This window comes from Oryctolagus cuniculus, chromosome 21 (assembly GCF_964237555.1).
Source record: "Oryctolagus cuniculus chromosome 21, mOryCun1.1, whole genome shotgun sequence".
Classification (NCBI taxonomy): domain Eukaryota; kingdom Metazoa; phylum Chordata; class Mammalia; order Lagomorpha; family Leporidae; genus Oryctolagus; species Oryctolagus cuniculus.
The window spans coordinates 2,547,037-2,564,227 of NC_091452.1; the positions used below are offsets into that span (position 1 = coordinate 2,547,037).

Consider the following 17,191-nt stretch of genomic DNA (forward strand, 5'->3'; position numbering starts at 1 on the left):
AGGACGGAATCTGAACACAGCCGTGAGCCTGGAATACACTGATGGTGAAGATAAGCTCACAGCATCCCCGGCTGCACACAGAAACAGAATCGAGATATCGTCCAGACACGGAGACCACGCTGGGCCTGAAAGTGGGCTTCTCTGGGGGGCACTGCTGTCTGCCGGAGCTCAGATGGGGGGAGGGGCGTGGTGAGAAAAGGCACCCGCCCAGGTCCGGAGGGAGTGGCCTGCCGGGCATGGAGAGAGGACCGCGCCCACACCGAGGGTCTCTGACGCTGAGCCGAGGGCGTGGCTCTTACCTGGCAGTCTGTGGAGAGCCAAGGACACCCAGAGGAGGAAATGCTTGGTGGGCGGCTCCGGGCCGCGGGTTTGTGGTGGTGGCCGCCCCCAGGGGGCCAGAGCTCGTGCCGGGGCCAGCCTGAGCCCGCCTGCCTGGAGGCACCGAGAGTCCCAGCACAGCATACCGAGGGCCGAGGCCAGGCGTGGTCCAGCCCCGGCCAGGGTCTTCACTCGCTGGTGCCCTTGACCGGTTGCTCACCTCTGACACTGTTCCCTTATCTGAAAAGGAAGACGACGGCGTCCATCCTGGAAAAGGCACGTCCATCTCTAAGGGAGCAGGCGGTGAGGCCAGAGTCTGAGGTTGGTCCCAGGGCCAGCACGGGGACCCCCCAGCTGCCTTTGCTAGCATCCAGCAGTCGCCCCTGGTCCCTGGCCTGCAGCCCCTCCCCCATCCCCAGACCCAACCTGTGACACTCACTCCACCTGGCCCTGCCACATCACAGGGATGCGTTAGACTCCTGGTTGGCTGGGGTCGGTTCCCCCTCTCCAATGTGTAACTGAATCCCACCAGGAAGTCCTCTGGCGTGTCACGTGCTGTTCACGTGCCGTTCACGTGCCGTTCTCGTGTGGTGACTGGGATGAGTGTCTCCAGGAGCCAGTCCTCAGCCTGCACGGTGACCACAGACGATGGCCCTCTGTGGAGTGTGCGTGAGCCCAGGAAATCTCTACCGTCACTGACACACGTGTGTTGATGTATCTATAAAACCATGCACTGCGCACACGTGTTTATCCGTGGGGGGTGTGGGTAAGGTTACTCTGACAGAGGTATTTCAAAAGGCTTCTGGAAAAATAGAATTGAAGATGTATTTATGTTGGTGCAAAAAGCTTTTAAAATCCACGGGCTTGGATTCAGGGATTTAAAGGTGTTTTGTGCCAAGCTGAATGTCACTTGTCTGATACCTTCCAGAAGAATCCTCGTACGTCTGCAAAGCGGTGGGGACGGTGGGAAGGGGCTGTGGAACCGAGCGGGAGTTGTGCTTCCTGCTCTTACCTCGTGTGCGAGGCTGATAAGTCGTGCTTAGACCGCAGGGCGCTGCTGGGTCGGGAGGGAGGGGCGGCTGACGTGCAGGCAGGTGTGGACAGACCTCGTCCTGAGAGGCAGGGGTGGCTGGACGTGGGGAGCGTGTCCTGGTGGGCTCTGTGTCCTGAGGGAAGAGCAAGGCAGCAGCCGAGGCCCTTGATGGGTGACAGGCTTGGCACATGGCAGGCTCGGCGTGTGGCAGGCTCGGTGCGTGGCAGGCTCGGCGCGTGGCAGGCTCGGCAGGTGGCAGGCTCGGCGTGTGGCAGGCTCGACTCGTGGCAGGCTCAGTGCGTGGCAGGCCCGGCCCCTCCTGCTGCACTTTGCCGGGCAGCCCTTGGTGCGGAGTGCGGGAGCAAGCACGTGGCGTGAGCTCTGGACGTTTTTATCTCATTTTACTGGAAAGGCAGATGGAGACGGAGCTCCCCCACCCCCGTGTCTGCTCCCCAAATGCCCACAGCAGCCAGGACCGGGCCAGGCTGGAGCCAGGAACCCGGAACTCAGCGAGGTGGCCCCTGTGGGTGGCAGGGGCCTAAGCCCCGTCGCCATGACCGCAGCCTCCCAGGGTGTGCAGCAGCAGGAAGCTGCATGTGCGGGGTGTGTGTGTGTGTGTGTGCCCCGAGGGCGGCTTCCCCGCTGAGCCGCAGGCCCACGCCAGCACACAGAGGGGCAGATTCCAGGCGCACGCACGGACAGGGCATCTGTGAAGGGGACCCGAGAGGCCGCTGTCCTCACGTGACGATCGGGGGACCTCGGCTCGCCTGTCTTCCCTGGGTACAGCAGGGGGTCCAGGCCGTGACCTGAGCACGTGTCCTAGCTGCACAGTAGGCGCGTGTCCCCACGTAGCAGGGCTCAGATGTCCAGCGGACCTCAGTGTCCAGCCCTGATGCTTAACCATCGGCATCTGTGTGGCTTTGGCCACTTTTGGAGGGATGGCGAGCTGACGTGGGGCGGGCAGTGAGATGCCCGTTCAACCCTCAGGGGCACCGCTAACCAGCGCCGCTCTCTGAGGACCCTCCGCAAGGAGAGACCCCGTCCCCAGTGCCCACTGTGAGAGGACAGGACGGGGGTGCTGATCACGGGGGCGCGGCGGTGGTGGGGGCCGGGGAAACCCTGTGGCGGAAACAGACTCTGCTGTTCCTACACACAGGCACTGTCCGTGTGTCGTGCTCGTGTGGTTGTTGGCCTGGTGTTCACCGAGTGGCTGGCATTTGCCAGGTGCTCCCCTGAAGACGAGGGGGCAGAAGGCCCACGCCTGCTCCACTCCTGGCTGGAGCCCCCCAGGGCGGGCGGGGTTGGGTCAGAGCGCCAGGTCCTGTGACGGGGGACACAGGGGAGAGCGGCACAGGAGGAGGGAACGGAACCCACGAAGACGCGGTCGGGCGAAGCGGCCCTGAGAAAGGACGGCAGGAGGCGGCTGGGGCGACTCGGGCAGCCGTCAGGAAGCAGGGACTCGCGGCCACCCGTGTGCTCGTGGGTGGGCTCCCGCGTGAAGAGCCAGGAGCAGAGAAATTAGAGAAGGAGACAGCAGGAGTGGTCTCCAGGGGGCCACGTGGGCAGCCGCTGCAGGGCCTCCCATTGCAGCTCCGGCATGCGGGTTATGCAAAGGAAATGCACATAGGGTGAGCCCTGGGGAGCCTGCGGCTCACCTCGCACTGCACAGGCCTTGCTCTTAGCCCAGGCTGGTCGGGGAGGGGCGGGGCGGGCGGGGCCCAGAGCTCTCCACTCAGCCCTTGCGTGGGAGCAGCTTCACAGCCGGCAGAGTGGGCCCCGGTCCTCTGGTCAGCCACCTCCTCCTGCAGAGAGGTCGCACATGGCCTCGCAGGCCACAGGGGAGAAAGGAACGAAAAGGCAATTATTTCTATTTCCAAGCAAAAAATGGGTGAAATTGTATGAGAGGTCTTTGGAAAGCTCACGGAAATGAATGTTTTGCAAAAATGAGCATAGATTTCTTTATAAAAAAGGTTTCAGTATGAAAGGCAGAGGGACACACGCATGCACGGAGAGATGGCTTCCTCCCCAGACGCCCGTAGCACACAGGGTTGAGCCACAAGAACCACGGCCAGGAGCCAGGAGTTCCATCCGGGTCTCCCACATGGGAGGCAGGAACCTATGTGCTTGAATTCTCTGCCACCTCCCAGGCTCATTAGCAGGAAGTGGAGGAGCCGGGCCTTGAACTGGTGCTCTAACATGGGATGCAGGTGCACCCGGTGGAGGCTCAACCCCGGCCCATGACGCTCACCCCGGGAGCATAGATTTGAAGACACTTCTGCGGTGAGATGAGCCCACCCTTTAACTGTTCCCCACGGACTCTGCGAGGTGCTGTGTGTGCAAGCCAGAGGCGGGCCCGGCTCCGAGTGTTTGGGGCTCCCACCTGCTCACCCTGTGCAGCCCGGTCTGGAGCAGAGAGCACACACTTGTGTGGCCTCACCTGGTCCCACCGACAGGCCAGCAGTGCAGCGAGGGCCACGGGGGCTCCGATGGCAGGAGAACCAGGACAGCGACATGCAGGGCCTGGCAGACCGCCGGGGCTCGGCCTGCGATGCTAGCGGTCGGGAGCCACTCAGATTGGCTCTGAGTCCCATGGGCTGTGTGCTCGCATCACAGGACCTCTGTTTGCTTTCAGATAACCTTGTGGATTGTTTTTCTGCCTTAGAGAGAGGCGGACTCAGGACAAGAAAGCGTCCTCCAGTCACTGGGATTCGTAGCTGTGCCGGGTGTGGATACTGACAGTAGGCGCTGTCCTGGGTTCCTGGGTTTGTAGGGTCCAGTGTGCACAAGGGGCGTGGAGCATGTGCCTCACTCACGTGACCGGGCGTGATGTGGTCAGTCCCACCCGTCTATTTCTGGAATGCTCTTTCCGGGACAACCCCAGTCCCTCCCCTCTGGCTCTCGGCTTAGCCCGGGGGTGAACCGCGTGCGTGGTTTCTGCTGCCCTCTCAGTCAGCGTGCACCTGGGCCGCTCGCCGTCCCCCTGGGCAGCGTGTCCCTTGACTGAGTGTGTGCAGGGTGCAGGATGGCGCTGTGGCTGGAAGACAGCAGGAAGCGCTGGCGGGGGAGGTTACCCCTGCCTCCAGCCGCAGGCTGTCCGGCTCCCCCTCCGTGGCGCTGGAGTCTCCAGCATGTGCTAATCTTTGCTTTTTACAAAGAGAGACCACGACCCCCACAGGGTGATTTTACTACTGGTTGAATTTCAGAAGCGTTGTTTGGTTTGAATTTCTTTACTTGCACACTCGGCTTCCACGAGTGCACGTGGTACTGGTTTTATGTCAGTGGCATTCGTGTCTTTTCAAACAAGCAGGTGAACACCCGGCGAGCTGGTTGAGTGAGAAATGCGGGCTAGAGAGAGGCGTCCTTGGCACGGCGGAGGGGCAGTCGGCCGGGACGGGGTGCCCTGCTGGCGGCGCCGGAGGCACTAACCCTGCGCTCCGATTCCCTCCCGACAGTGACCGAGAGCCGGGGCATCCTGGAGAGCATCCAGAGGTTCTCGCTGCTGCCCACCTACCTGCCCGTGACCTACCACGTGGACCACGCGGACGTCTCCTTCTTCCTGAAGGAGGCCGACCAGGATGTCATGCGCAACTCCAGCCTGCAGTCCCGCGTGGAGTCCTTCCTCGTGTACAAGTCCAGGAGGCTGCCGGTGCTCAGCGCCAGCTACGGGCCCTTCTCCGTGGAGCGCGTGGTGCCCCAGGACCTGCTGCTGCCCTCCAACCCCTTCCGATTCACCAGCGCCTTCTCCCTGAACTGGAAGCTGAACGCCTTCGTCCTGAGGGACAGGATCGACCTGAGCCGGCCGCAGGTGCAGGTCCTGTTCCACGTCGCAGGCCGGGACTGGCGCGAGCCCCGGGCCGGGGAGAGGCTGCCGTGCCTGCGGCTCTTTGCCTTCCGGGAGACCCGCGAGGTGCGGGCCGGCTGCCGGCTGGCGGGGCCGCTGGGGCTGTGTGTGGCGGAGCTGGAGCTGCCGCCCAGCTGGTTCAGTCCGCCCACGGTAGTGGCGGGCAGGCGGCGACCAGGGGATCCGGCCGAGGGCAGCCCTGTAGAGCTGTACTACACCATGCAGCCTGTGGACGCGCAGGGCAACTGTGCCAGGCAGGACTCGAGGAGACATGGCGAGCCGTGGGCAGGCCACGGCGACATGGACGAGTCCGGGCCGCCCCCACACAGGATCGGGAGTGTCTTCCTCTACCAGACACGGGGCCCACCCCCCCTGCGGGAGCTGCGCCTGGACAGCAACGTGGCCATTCATTACACGCCGAAGACCGTCAGGCAGGGCGACGTGCTCACCTTCCCCGTGTCCGTCTCCAGGAACTCCACCCAGGGGGACTTCACGCTGAGGTAAGTCAGCTCACATGTGTCCAAGTGTGCCTTGCGACCGCAGCTGGGCTGCTGCATCGGGAGAGGCGTCCGTCTCCACAGGAGGGCTGGTCCTCATGCAGTAGGAGTGGTCATCAGTAGGACTGGTCATCACACAGTAGGGCTGCTTGCCATGCAGTAGGAGTGGTCATCGGTAGGACTGGTCATCACGCAGTAGGGCTGGTCGTCACACAGGAGGGGTGGCTGTCACACAGTGGAGTGGTCATCGGTAGGACTGGTCGTCATGCAGGAGGGCTGGTCGTCACACAGTAGGGGTGGCTGTCACACAGTGGAGTGGTCATCAGTAGGACTGGTCATCACACAGTAGGGCTGCTTGCCACGCAGAAGGAGTGGTCATCGGTAGGACTGGTCGTCACGCAGGAGGGCTGGTCATCACACAGTAGGGGTGGCTGTCACACAGTGGAGCGGTCATCAGTAGGACTGGTCATCACACAAGAGGGCTGGCCATCACGCAGTAGGGCTGGTCGTCACATAGGAGGGTGGGCTGTCACGCAGCAGGAGAGGCCATCGGGTCGGACTGGTCGTCACACAGGAGGGCTGGCCATCACGCAGTAGGGCTGGTCGTCACATAGGAGGGTGGGCTGTCACGCAGCAGGAGAGGCCATCGGGTCAGACTGGTCGTCACACAGGAGGGCTGGCCTTCACCTCGCTGTGAGTCTGTCTTCACTTAGTACAGAGAGCTGTTGGGTCTTCCTGGGTTGGCCTTGCACTTGGGGAAGTCTTGTTCCTCACGGATGTTCCAGGCCGGGCGGCGTGCCGCCGTGGACGCCTCTGGCTTTGGCTCGGCTGTCATCAGTGGGGTTGGGGCCGCTGGGGCCGTCCCGCGGCGCCCCCTCTGAGTTGGCCCGTGGTGGCCACGGCTGAGGCTGCGCGGGAGATGGCAGCAGTCGCGGGGAGGGTGGCGGCTGTGGCTCTGCCAGCTCGGAGCTGTTCCCGACGTAGGATCTAAGTATAACGTGCCAGCAGCCTCAGCGTTACCATTCCGTTTCTCCCTGGAAATAGAAGCCGCGGCTCAAAAATAAGTGAGCACAGTGTGAGAGGGGCGCACGGTGCGTTTGCTGAGTGCCTTATGTAAGACGGTTCTGGCGACCAGGCGTTTAAACGGCTCCATGTGCTTTGGAAAGAAATGCGGGTGGGCCGTCTGCGGCAGGATGGCGAGGGCGCCGCTGGCCTGAGCCTGGCCGCGTGGTTGTTCAGGGGCTGTGTTGGGTTTGGCACGGGGGGCGTGGTGGCGCGTGCTCTCTGGCGTGTTGCTGGCTGGCCCCACGTGTCCGGAGGGGGCTGCACACTCTGAACTGGACTTGCCCTGCCATGAAAGGCACTTGAACCCTGGACGTGGGGGTGTGCTCCCCGAGACGTGCTGTCTGCGGGACCTCAGAGCTCCTCGGCCCCCAGCCCCTGTCTCTCGTGCCCCTTGGTCGGGGCTCAGGCTGCGGGGTCTGCCCTTGTGTTGGGGGAACGTCCAATGCGGCACTCTGGCCTTCTCCCTGAGGTTGTATTCCTTGTGACGTGGTCTCGGGAGTTCCTCTTGTGTGAGTTAGGGACAGTCGCGGATGGCTGTGAGGGCTGGGCTGAACGTGGCGGAGTTGTGTGACGAGGACGTTGGGCTTGGTTTGGTGTGTGTTGGGGGCAGCCACAGAGCTTCAGGGTGCGCAGACGCGGCTGTGGGGTGCAGGCTTCGGAAGTGTCCTTTCGGTCCCTCTTGGTCAGGGGCCTCTCCGGGCTCGCCCAGCAGTGGTCCCCCAGCTTCTGCAGTTGTAGGCACTGCTCTCTGTGCGGACAGCTGCCTGTGCCATGAAGGATTTGGCTGAGGGAGATGGAAGGTTTGTTCTCTGTGGTTCGGGCTTTCCAGCTACTGATTGCATGTTTCCTGGACCAGGGTTGGATCCAACATCCCCAGAGCGTTGCCTATCGGGACATGCCGTCCACTTCCACCCCTTGTGTGCTTGCAGGCTGTTGTGCACACACAACTGTGCCTGTTGCACTCCACACACTGTTGCGCACACACAACTGTGCCTGTTGCACGCCACACAGGGCCACGGGCTCCGGAAGGCAGGCTTCTCTTTGGCCATCTGCACCAAAACCCAGAGAAATTCTGCTGCCTCTGCAGCGCTTTGGGGGCCAAACCTTGCCAAGTTCCAACTCAAACACATTCGAAACATCTGGATTTGGTCAGCCATTTATAGGAAGATGGGAAGATAACGGATGTATAGCCAAAGTCTACTCATCATATTGGGAATGTCTATGAAAAAGAACAGTTTCCACATAGGGGGATGGTGAAATAAACATTTCACAGTGTGTGTTTAACTTGGTGAGATGCCGTGCCCTCTGGTTGCTTTAATAATGTGCTTCCCGCAAACGTAAAGTACTCTAATTATGAATGAGTCTGCTTGCAAAACCAGCCAGGGGCAAACTTGAACCTGGTGATGTTACTGGTCATTCGTCTGAATTCCCATAATTAGAAAATAATTCAACCGTACATCTTAAATGAAGTCAGTTTGATGCTCATTTAGCATCGATTCCAAATATTTAGCACCGGCCATCTGCTGTCAATGGCTCTGGAGTCTTCAGCCCATGCCCTTGGGGCCTCCCCGGCAGCCCCGCTCTCCGCAGACGTTCCGTGTTCACAGGGCAGCGCGGCGCAGCGGTGGGCTCGGCTTTTGTAGGTCAGGTGCCGGCAGGGCGTCCCTCACTGCCTGCTGGATGGCCGAGGTGGAGAGAGCCCTGCGGGAACTGCCAGGCCCGGGAGGGAGCAGGTCCCGTTCCTGAGTGGGGCAGCGCCGCCGCGCCTGGCGTTCTTTGTCGATGGTTGACCTGCGGCCTCCCAGATGGCCCCCGGTGCCTAGGAGGTTGGCCCCTGTCCTGGGGACCAGTGTTGTGGCACAGAGGAAAGATTGCTCTGTGTGTGCGCACATGTGCGTGTGTGCACATGTGTGTTCACATGCGTGTACACGTGTGTGTTCGAGTGTGTGCATTGTGCACCTGTGTGCATGTGTTCATGTGTGTATGCGTGTGCTTGTGTGTTCACATGTGTGTACACATGTGTGTGCATGTGTTCGCGTGTGTGCGTGTGTTCGCGTGTGTGTGCATGACTCACCCTTTGAGAAAAGAGCACCCGGTGGGCCCCTTTGTTATCTTACAAACGCGATCTCTGCTGCGCTTGTCTTCTGAAGCCGGCGTCCTCAGGGGGAGAAGAGCCAGCGCTTTCATTCCTCGGGCTCTGAGGTCCCTTTGAAATGCAGCAGTGTTTTCCTTCAAACCCCGGGGGACGCGGGGACCCTTCTTCCGCATCGGCCCCCTCGGCTCCTGTGCGGTTCCCTCCCCGGTGGACAGCGAGTTCAGAAGCGTCCTGGGCTCTCCTGATCCGGTCACGGGAGGACGTGGGCTCTCTCTTCCACATGTGCACCTGCTCCTCTTCCCCACAGCACCAGTCTCAGAGGGACTCTGCTCTTAGACCTGAGTAGGAGGTTGGAGCCAAATATCTGCATACATTGGCTCGGTTGTCTGACAGCCCAGAAAGCTCAGGAGGCCGGCCTGGGACATGGACCAGAGGGCGGGAGGCCGGCCTGGGACACATAACAGAGTGCAGGAGGACAGCCTAGAACAGGGACCAGAGGGCGGGAGGCCTGGGACATGGGCCAGAGGGCGGGAGGCCTGGGACATGGACCAGAGGGCGGGAGGCTGGGACATGGACCAGAGGGCGGGAGGCCTGGGACATGGGCCGCAGTGTGGGTGCGAGGGGACTGTCTCGCAGGAAGGGGCTCTGCGTCTGCTGAAGGAGGAGTGGGCAGAACGCGGCCTGCGGGGTGCACATCCCCCGCGCAGGTCTCTGAGGCTGCAGACGCCCAGCACCTGAGACCCGGCCGAGCACCTGGCGACTGCACGGTGACCAAACTGAAGAGCAGCTCCTACGTCCATTTCAAAAACTGTTATTTTTGCACAAAAATATGCATCCTGCAGTTCCACTTTCCATGAACTTTAAAAAGTTATATTTTTGAAAGGTAGAGAGGCAGGCAGAGCTGTCTCCTCCACTGGTTCGCTTCTCAAACGCCCACAACAGCCAGGGCTGGGCCAGCCAGAAGCCAGGAGCTCCACCCAGGTCTCCCACGTGGGTGGCAGGGACCCGAGCTCTGCCTCCCCGGGTGGGGTGGAGAACAGGGCCGGCACTCAAGCGCGGGCGTCTGATTTGGGACGCAGACGTCGCGAGGGGCGGCTTCCCCTCTGCACCAGTGCCTGCCCCGAGTCCCACGGGCTCTTTGCAGGCCCTGTAGGTTGGGGATGGGATGCGAGTCCTTGACTTTAGCTCCTTGTGAAGGTGACGGAATTGGCATTGACGTGCCCCCAACAGTCCCCTGCCCCCTTTTCTGAGTATCCACTGGGGATGGCACTCACCTAGGGCTGCGTGAGCCTTGGCTGTGACGTCAGAGTGGACGCTGCCCTCCGTTACATCACAGAGGGCAGCATCCACTCTGTCACGGAGGGCGGCTGGTGAGGGCAGCGTCCACTCTGACATCACCAGCCTCCCTCTGTGACGTCAGAGTGGACGCTGCCTTGCCAGGAGTCTGAGGGGAGCCAACGAGCGACGCCAGGTGTGGCCAGCTGTGTCCAGGGCGGCCTGTGAGGAGTGGTTTTCTCTTCTTTCCAAGATCACCCTCTCTGAAGCTGACAGGAGGCCGGGGAGAGGAGCTCCCGGCCCATCTGATGGGGGAGCTGCTGGAGGCAGAGGGAAGCAGGGCCTCCCGCCGTTCCCCAGGAAGCAGAGGGGCAGGTGGCAGGTCCCGCAGGAAGCAGCGTCCAGGAAACAGCCAGGGAGGGGCCCGAGTGTGGGGGCAGAGGGCGCCCCTTTCTGTGTGGGACCTGGCTTTGCTGGGAGTGAAGCCTTCAGCTGGGGGAGGGTCTCCTCCATCCCTGGGGTCCATTCTGGTGTCGTCACGGGACAGGGGGAGTCGGCGTGGCCTCTGTTTCACGGTTACTGCAGGAGCGGGCCCGTGGCAGGCTTGTGTGGGACCTGCTGTTCCTCGTGGTCTTTGGCCCGAGCCGCTCCCTGTTGTCGATGTCCAGGCTCCGCCCCTTGGACTGACCCTGGTCACCCTACACTGCCGGCCCACCCTCTGTTGTGTTCCCTTGGTTGATTTTTGTGTTTCTCTGTGTCCGGCTGAGTGCGATGGAGGCCAGTGAGTTCTGGCCTGCAGATCTCAATCAGCAAGAACGGCCCGGCGCTGGGCGACGAGGGCCCGGCGCTGGGCGACGAGGGCCCGGCTCTGTCGTCTCCGAGTTCGACCTCCCTGCCTGCCCCAGCCCGTGCACGGCTGTACTCTGGGCTGGCGAGGGACGGGAGGCGTGGAAGATTCTGGAACGTGGGGCAAGGAGGGAGGGCTGGGCTGGTGCTGCGTGTCCCCCGGGTGTGTGGGATCCGCAGAGACCCCACCCTGTAGCCAGGGAGGCCTCAGAGCCTCTCCCTGTGCGTGGGTGCTCAGCTTCTCTGTGGGCTGCCCTGAGCGGCTCCCGTGGACAGACACATCGCCCGCCGTGGGGAGTGCGGTCACGGTGAACAACGCCCACGCCTCCTGACGTCTGTGCCGGGCATGGTTGTCAGCCCCTCACTCTGTGACGGTTTCGATCCTCAGATGAGCCCTGGTCGGTGGAGGGCACTTCAGAGGACAAGCCTGCGGTACCCAGAGCTTAAACAACTGACCGGAGGCCCGCAGCTTATGAGCGCTTCTGATTCAAAACTGGAGAACTCAGTGTGACATACGCCCGGGGCCGCGTGCTGGAAAGCCCATCTCCGTAGCTGCGAGATGCAGGCACAGACGCGCCCAATCCCGTTTTAAAAAAACCCGAGGAGATTGAGTTTCTTAAAATACTGCCGTTCCGCAGCTCGTGTCTGCTAGTGCTGCGCTTCTGTCGGAGCGAGACGCGCTGGCCCAGCCCGGGGCTGGAGCCGGCAGGGTGCGCACGTGGTGTCTGCATGGGGGCGGAGCCTCTGAAGGTTACTGACTTGGAAGGGGTGGACTTCCACCCGTTGGTTCACTCCCTAAATGACCTTAATAGCCAGGGCTGGGCCAGGTTGAAGCCAGGAGCCTGGAGCCCCACCCGGGTCTCCCACGTGGGGGCAGGGGCCCCAGCACTTGAGCCGTCCTCTGCTGCTTTCCCAGCACTGCGGGGCTTGCTGGCTTGGGGTTCACTTAACTCGAGAGTCATCGTGATGCTGGGAGGTTATTAAGTCTGTACCTTCTCACTGGGTGCCCCTGGAGAGGTGCAGAAACATGAGTATCCATGTGTGACATCACACTTGCTAGAGACGCTCTACATTTCCCAAGTTTTCCTCATAGTAAGACTTGTTACCAGTTCCACACCTCTGGCCCTACTGGAGAGGAAGAAAATGGCAAAAAGCCAGCTAAGAAATGGATCTTTGTACACAATTTCAGATTTCACAGAGGTCACGGGATTGCGAAAGGTGCCACGCACTTTACTCAGTCCACGGAGGTAGATGCAGTTTCAGCGTTGATCGGTGCTCAGAGTGCACTCTGTGCGCTGGGTCTCTGAGCTCCATGTGTGACTTGTGGTCACAGGACATCTCCGTGGACAATGGCCATGCCGACGCCACAGGTGGCTCACGTCACTGTCTTGGACAGCGTGGCCCTGGGGAGCCGTGGTGATGATTAGCTGTGGCTAATCAGTCTAAGGGCTCTAATCATGGAATGAAGGGAAAAATCAGCGCGACTTAAAATATGTTGATGAGTTGATCAATTATTCACAGGATGCCTCGGGCGTGATGTCATGTGCCTGGCAGCTACATGAGTTCTTCAATCGTCATAGACCTGTGGAATCGCCCAGTGCCCAGCAGTGCTAGGCGCCTGCGGCTCCTCTGCAGAGTGGGCATCGCGTCCGTGTTCTCCGAGTCCAGTGGTTGCCCCGTGTTTATGAATCCGGGACATCTTCATGGGGCTGAGAGCCTTAACCCCTGAGGCGCACAGGCGGCCATGCTGGGAGGTGTGCACGGGGCAGGGGGAGCCGGCGCAGGAGGGGCGGCGCTTCTCTGAGCTGTCTGCAGAGGTCAGCACGCAGGAGTTGGCCCTGGCTACAGAATGCCCGAGGCAGGTAACTCCCTGCAGAAGGGAGGTCCGCTTAGCTCAGGCTCTAGTCCGAGGCTGCGGGATGGTGGGTGAGGGCCTCCTGGCTGGCAGCGTCCACGTGCTGGGAGCCGGGCAGTGGCATCTGGCATCTGTGGCTCGCGCTGAGGAAGTCCCTGCGGTTCAGGCGTGAGGCTCCCCGATGACCCGACCGGGTCCCCGTCGCCCAAGGGCTCTGCTCTAAACGTGGGACGTGGGCCGGGTTTCTGCTATTTTGCTGCCTCGTGGTAGGGTTTACATTTCCACCCGGGGACCCTCGGGGGACCTGGAACGGGGCTGGCCCGTGGCAGGACAGGAAGTGAGTACTGCAGCTCTGTGGGCCTGCCTGGGTGGCTCTGTGCTGTGTAGAGAGCACGGCCCGAGAACATGCACAAGCCAGTGGGGGTGGCTGTGCCCCTGACGCTGTGTGTGGCCAGCCCCTGCAGGTGCACGCTCCTGTGGCTTTAGGTGGGAAATGACTTTGAGGCCCTCGCTGAGGGAGTGCAGCTTTAATTATTTACTAGTGTGTTTGGTTGTACTGTGGAGAAGTTCTCAGTTGTCAGATGTGTACAGTGATTCTGTGACTCTTAATAGCTTTTTTAGTTTTAATAATTTACTCGAAAGGCAGAGAGGGAGGGAGGGAGGGAGGGAGAGAGAGAGAGAGAAGGGAAAGGGGGCATCTCCCACCTGCTGGTTCACCCTCCAAGTGGCCAGGAGCTCCACCTGGGTCTCCCAAGTGGGTTGCAGGTGCACTTGGACCCGCACCATCTTCTGCTTTCCCAGGCTCATTAGCGGGAAGAGCAGCTGGGACTTAAACCGGAACTCCAGTACGGGATGCCGGCATCCGAAGGGCCGGCTTAGCCCTCTGTGCCACGGCGTAGGCTGGGTTCACCTGGCAGCCGTCACCTGTCCGACAGGACTGGGAGTCAAGCCGGGGCCTGGAGGCCGAGCGGTCAGAGGAGTGGACGAGCCCTGGGGCCAGCCGAGAAGGCTGCAGGCAGAAAACAGTGGCATGGGTTGACGTGGTGGCCCTGTGTGGCTCGAGTGCACCCAGCGACTGTATCGTGCGGGGCCTGGCCGGCCTCTCTCTCCAGTACAGCTGCCCACGTCTACAGGCTCTGATGAGGCTGTTTTCAGCAGCCACACAAAACAGAATTTAGGAGCCTTCGGTTCCAGGAGGGAGACTCCGGATCTGCTGTTGGTGCTGTCAGGGACGGTCATGAAATCTGTGCTCACCCCTCTCCCCATAGCGGCGCCTTCACACAGACCTGCATGCCCCCCACCCCTGCAGCCAGCGCCCGCCTCCCCACCCCCACCCCAGCACCCCATCCTGGTTCTCACAGCCAGCGCCCACCTCCCACCCCACCCCAGCACCCCCATCCCAGTCCCCACAGCCAGCACCCACCTCCCACCCCCCCAGCACCCCATCCTGGTCCTCACAGCCAGCGCCCACCTCCCACCACCCCAGCACCCCATCCTGGTTCTCACAGCCAGTGCCCACATCCCACCCCCACCCCCAGCACCCCCATCTGGTCCTCACAGCCAGTGCCCACCTCCCACCCCCACCGCCAGCACCCCAATCCTGGTCCTCACAGCCAGTGCCCACCTCCCACCCCTGCCCCCAGCACCCCATCCCAGTCCCCATAGCCAGAACCCTACACCCCTCCCCCCGCAGCCAGCACCCCTCCCCCCGCAGCCAGCGCTCCCCCCATCCTGGTCCCCGTAGCCAGCACCCCACACCCCACACCCCACCCCCACAACCAGCGCCCCACCCCTGCGGCCTCTGGGTGTCCTGAGTCCCCGGCTTCTCCTGGCTTTCCGTGGTCAGAGCCGTGGTCAGATGCCCTCTGGGGGCGTTCTGCTCCGGCTGGGACAGCGCCTAGAGCCACCAGGTGCGCCCGGAGCACGGAGCGTGGGAGAGTGGACTCCGAGTGCGGGGGCTGTGCTGGGCCTAAATTGACTTTCCAGACTCTTGCCTTTGACTTGGAGACAAGGTCTGTTACGGGAAGGCTAAGCCAAAACGTAATATTTTGGGTTCTTGCCATCTACTTAGATAAGAATTCTAAGCACCGGCTCAAACGTGCAACGTGGTGGTTACACTTTATTTAGAGATACACGGGGCGTGAGTGGTTTATGAGGGGAGGGGGCAAGCAGGGCGAAGGGCGAGCTCCAGGGCTGGAGTCTGCAGCGGGAGGCACTGCCCAGGCTCTCCAGGCCTCTTAGTCCCTCCCGAGGGGGAGTGGTTACATAGTCTGATTGACAGGTGGGTGGGTGCAGGGTGATCAGGAAGGGGGCAACAGCCTGTGGCCTCCAGCTCACAAACCTAAGCCTACCTGAGCTTCCTAGTTGGCCCCGCCCAAAGCAAAAGCCCAGTCCTCGGGTCCTCAGCATGGGGACCGTGGGCTCCACCTGGTGAAGTCGAGGGAAACCTCCGGGCTGCTGGAGGCACGGTGGAGGGTTGCACGGCTGGAAAGAGGTTTTCAAAGGGGTGGAGGAAGAGCCCCCAGCGGCTCAGGTGCCCTGAGGCAAGGAGGCAGGAGGGGCCCCCGCGGCGGAGCCCTCCGGGTCCTGGAAGGTCCCGTGAGGGAGAGGTCAGAGCGGCCGGTGACCCTCCGCTCCACCCCAGGCAGGCTGAGTCCCAGCTGTGCTCAAGCCTCAGCATGAGCCTGACCAGCCTGAGTGTCCACGTGTGAGCCTGCGTGGAGGGTGGACCAGGGACTGACGGCTCCCACCCGTGGGTGATGTGTGGAGGATGGACCAGGGGTGATGCGTGAACGATGGACCCGGGAGTGACGGCTTCCACCCGTGGGTGATGAGTGGAGGATGGACCAGGCAGTGACGGCTTCCACCCGCGGGTGATGCGTGGAGGATGGACCAGGGACTGACGGCTCCCACCCGTGGGTGATGTGTGGAGGATGGACCAGGGGTGATGCGTGAACGATGGACCCGGGAGTGACGGCTTCCACCCGTGGGTGATGCGTGGAGGATGGACCAGGGGTGATGCGTGGAGGATGGACCAGGGACTGACGGCTTCCACCCGTGGGTGATGCATGGAGGATGGACCAGGGGTGATGCGTGGAGGATGGACCAGGGACTGACGGCTTCCACCCGTGGGTGATGCATGGAGGATGGACCAGGGGTGATGCGTGGAGGATGGACCCGGGAGTGACGGCTTCCACCCGTGGGTGATGCATGGAGGATGGACCAGGGGTGATGCGTGGAGGATGGACCAGGGACTGACGGCTTCCACCAGTGGGTGATGCATGGAGGATGGACCAGGGGTGATGTGTGGAGGATGGACCAGGGACTGATGGCTTCCATCCGTGGGTGATGTGTGGAGGGTGGACCAGGGACTGACAGCTTCCACCCGTGGGTGATGCCCAGAGGATGGACCAGGGACTGACAGCTTCCACCCGCGGGTGATGCGTGGAGGGTGGACCAGGGACTGACGGCTTCCACCCGTGGGTGATGCCCAGAGGATGGACCAGGGAGTGACGGCTTCCATCCGTGGATAAACCTGTGATAAAAACAGCACCAGAACCTCTGCCGAGGGTGTTCCCATCTATTCAGAATATCACGAAATCCCGAGACCAAGACTAGGTCACGAGTTCACTTTCCAGTGAATTTTGGAGATGAGACACAGATTTGAATATAACTGAGAAACTTACCGGGTCATTTAAGTGGGGAGGGAATCAGGTTGACATTAAAAATGGTAATTTTGGTTAAATAAAAAGCCTAAGAATAAAAGCAGCGGGGGTGTGGCAGCGTCACCTGCAGTAGCGGGGGCAGGTCGTGTGCAGCGGAGTCACCGCCGCCTCGGCGCGGGGCCGAGTCTCTGTGTTCCCAGCTCCGGCTGAGAAACGGCTGTGGCTGGGACTACACCACGTGGATGCTGGGGACTGCGGGGCTGCGGCTTGTGCCAGACGTCGCCAACCTCATTCTCACTGAGCATTCGTGGGCGCACCTGCCCTGTCACCGTCAGAGCCACCGTCACTGTCAGGGCCGCCTTTGCCCTAGATCTCGACGCGCTCTTCAGGTGTCAAAATGGAGGGAAAACCATGCTGAGTCAAGGTGGGCGAGACTCGGATCAGACTTGAAACCGAGCGATTCCCTGTCCCCGTCACTCGTCCCACCTGGGGATGTCGGGCACAGCCAGGCCACAGGCGTTAGGACCGAAGCTGAGCTGGACCCGTGACGTCTGCAGCTGTCTCGTTGCCGTCCCCGCCTTCCAGGGCAGAGGCAACACGCGTGGGCTGGGATGCACGGTTTCAGGCTTGGCTGCTGCTGGGGTGAAGACGCAGGGCGGGGAACTGATGGCCGCTGATGCTCCCTGCCCCGGGATGACCCT

General features: G+C 61.7%; 1 protein-coding gene across 4 annotated transcripts in view; it reads left to right on the top strand.

The window, feature by feature from the left end:
• Nucleotides 1-17,191, top strand: part of TMEM132D (transmembrane protein 132D) — a 490,214-nt gene that overhangs the window by 130,935 nt on the left and 342,088 nt on the right. For all 4 annotated transcript variants that reach the window (XM_002723061.5, XM_070065751.1, XM_070065752.1 and 1 more), the window contains exon 2: nt 4,804-5,692. In XM_002723061.5, the coding sequence (XP_002723107.3) occupies nt 4,804-5,692 (889 nt within the window). The remainder of the gene's footprint in view (nt 1-4,803; nt 5,693-17,191) is intronic.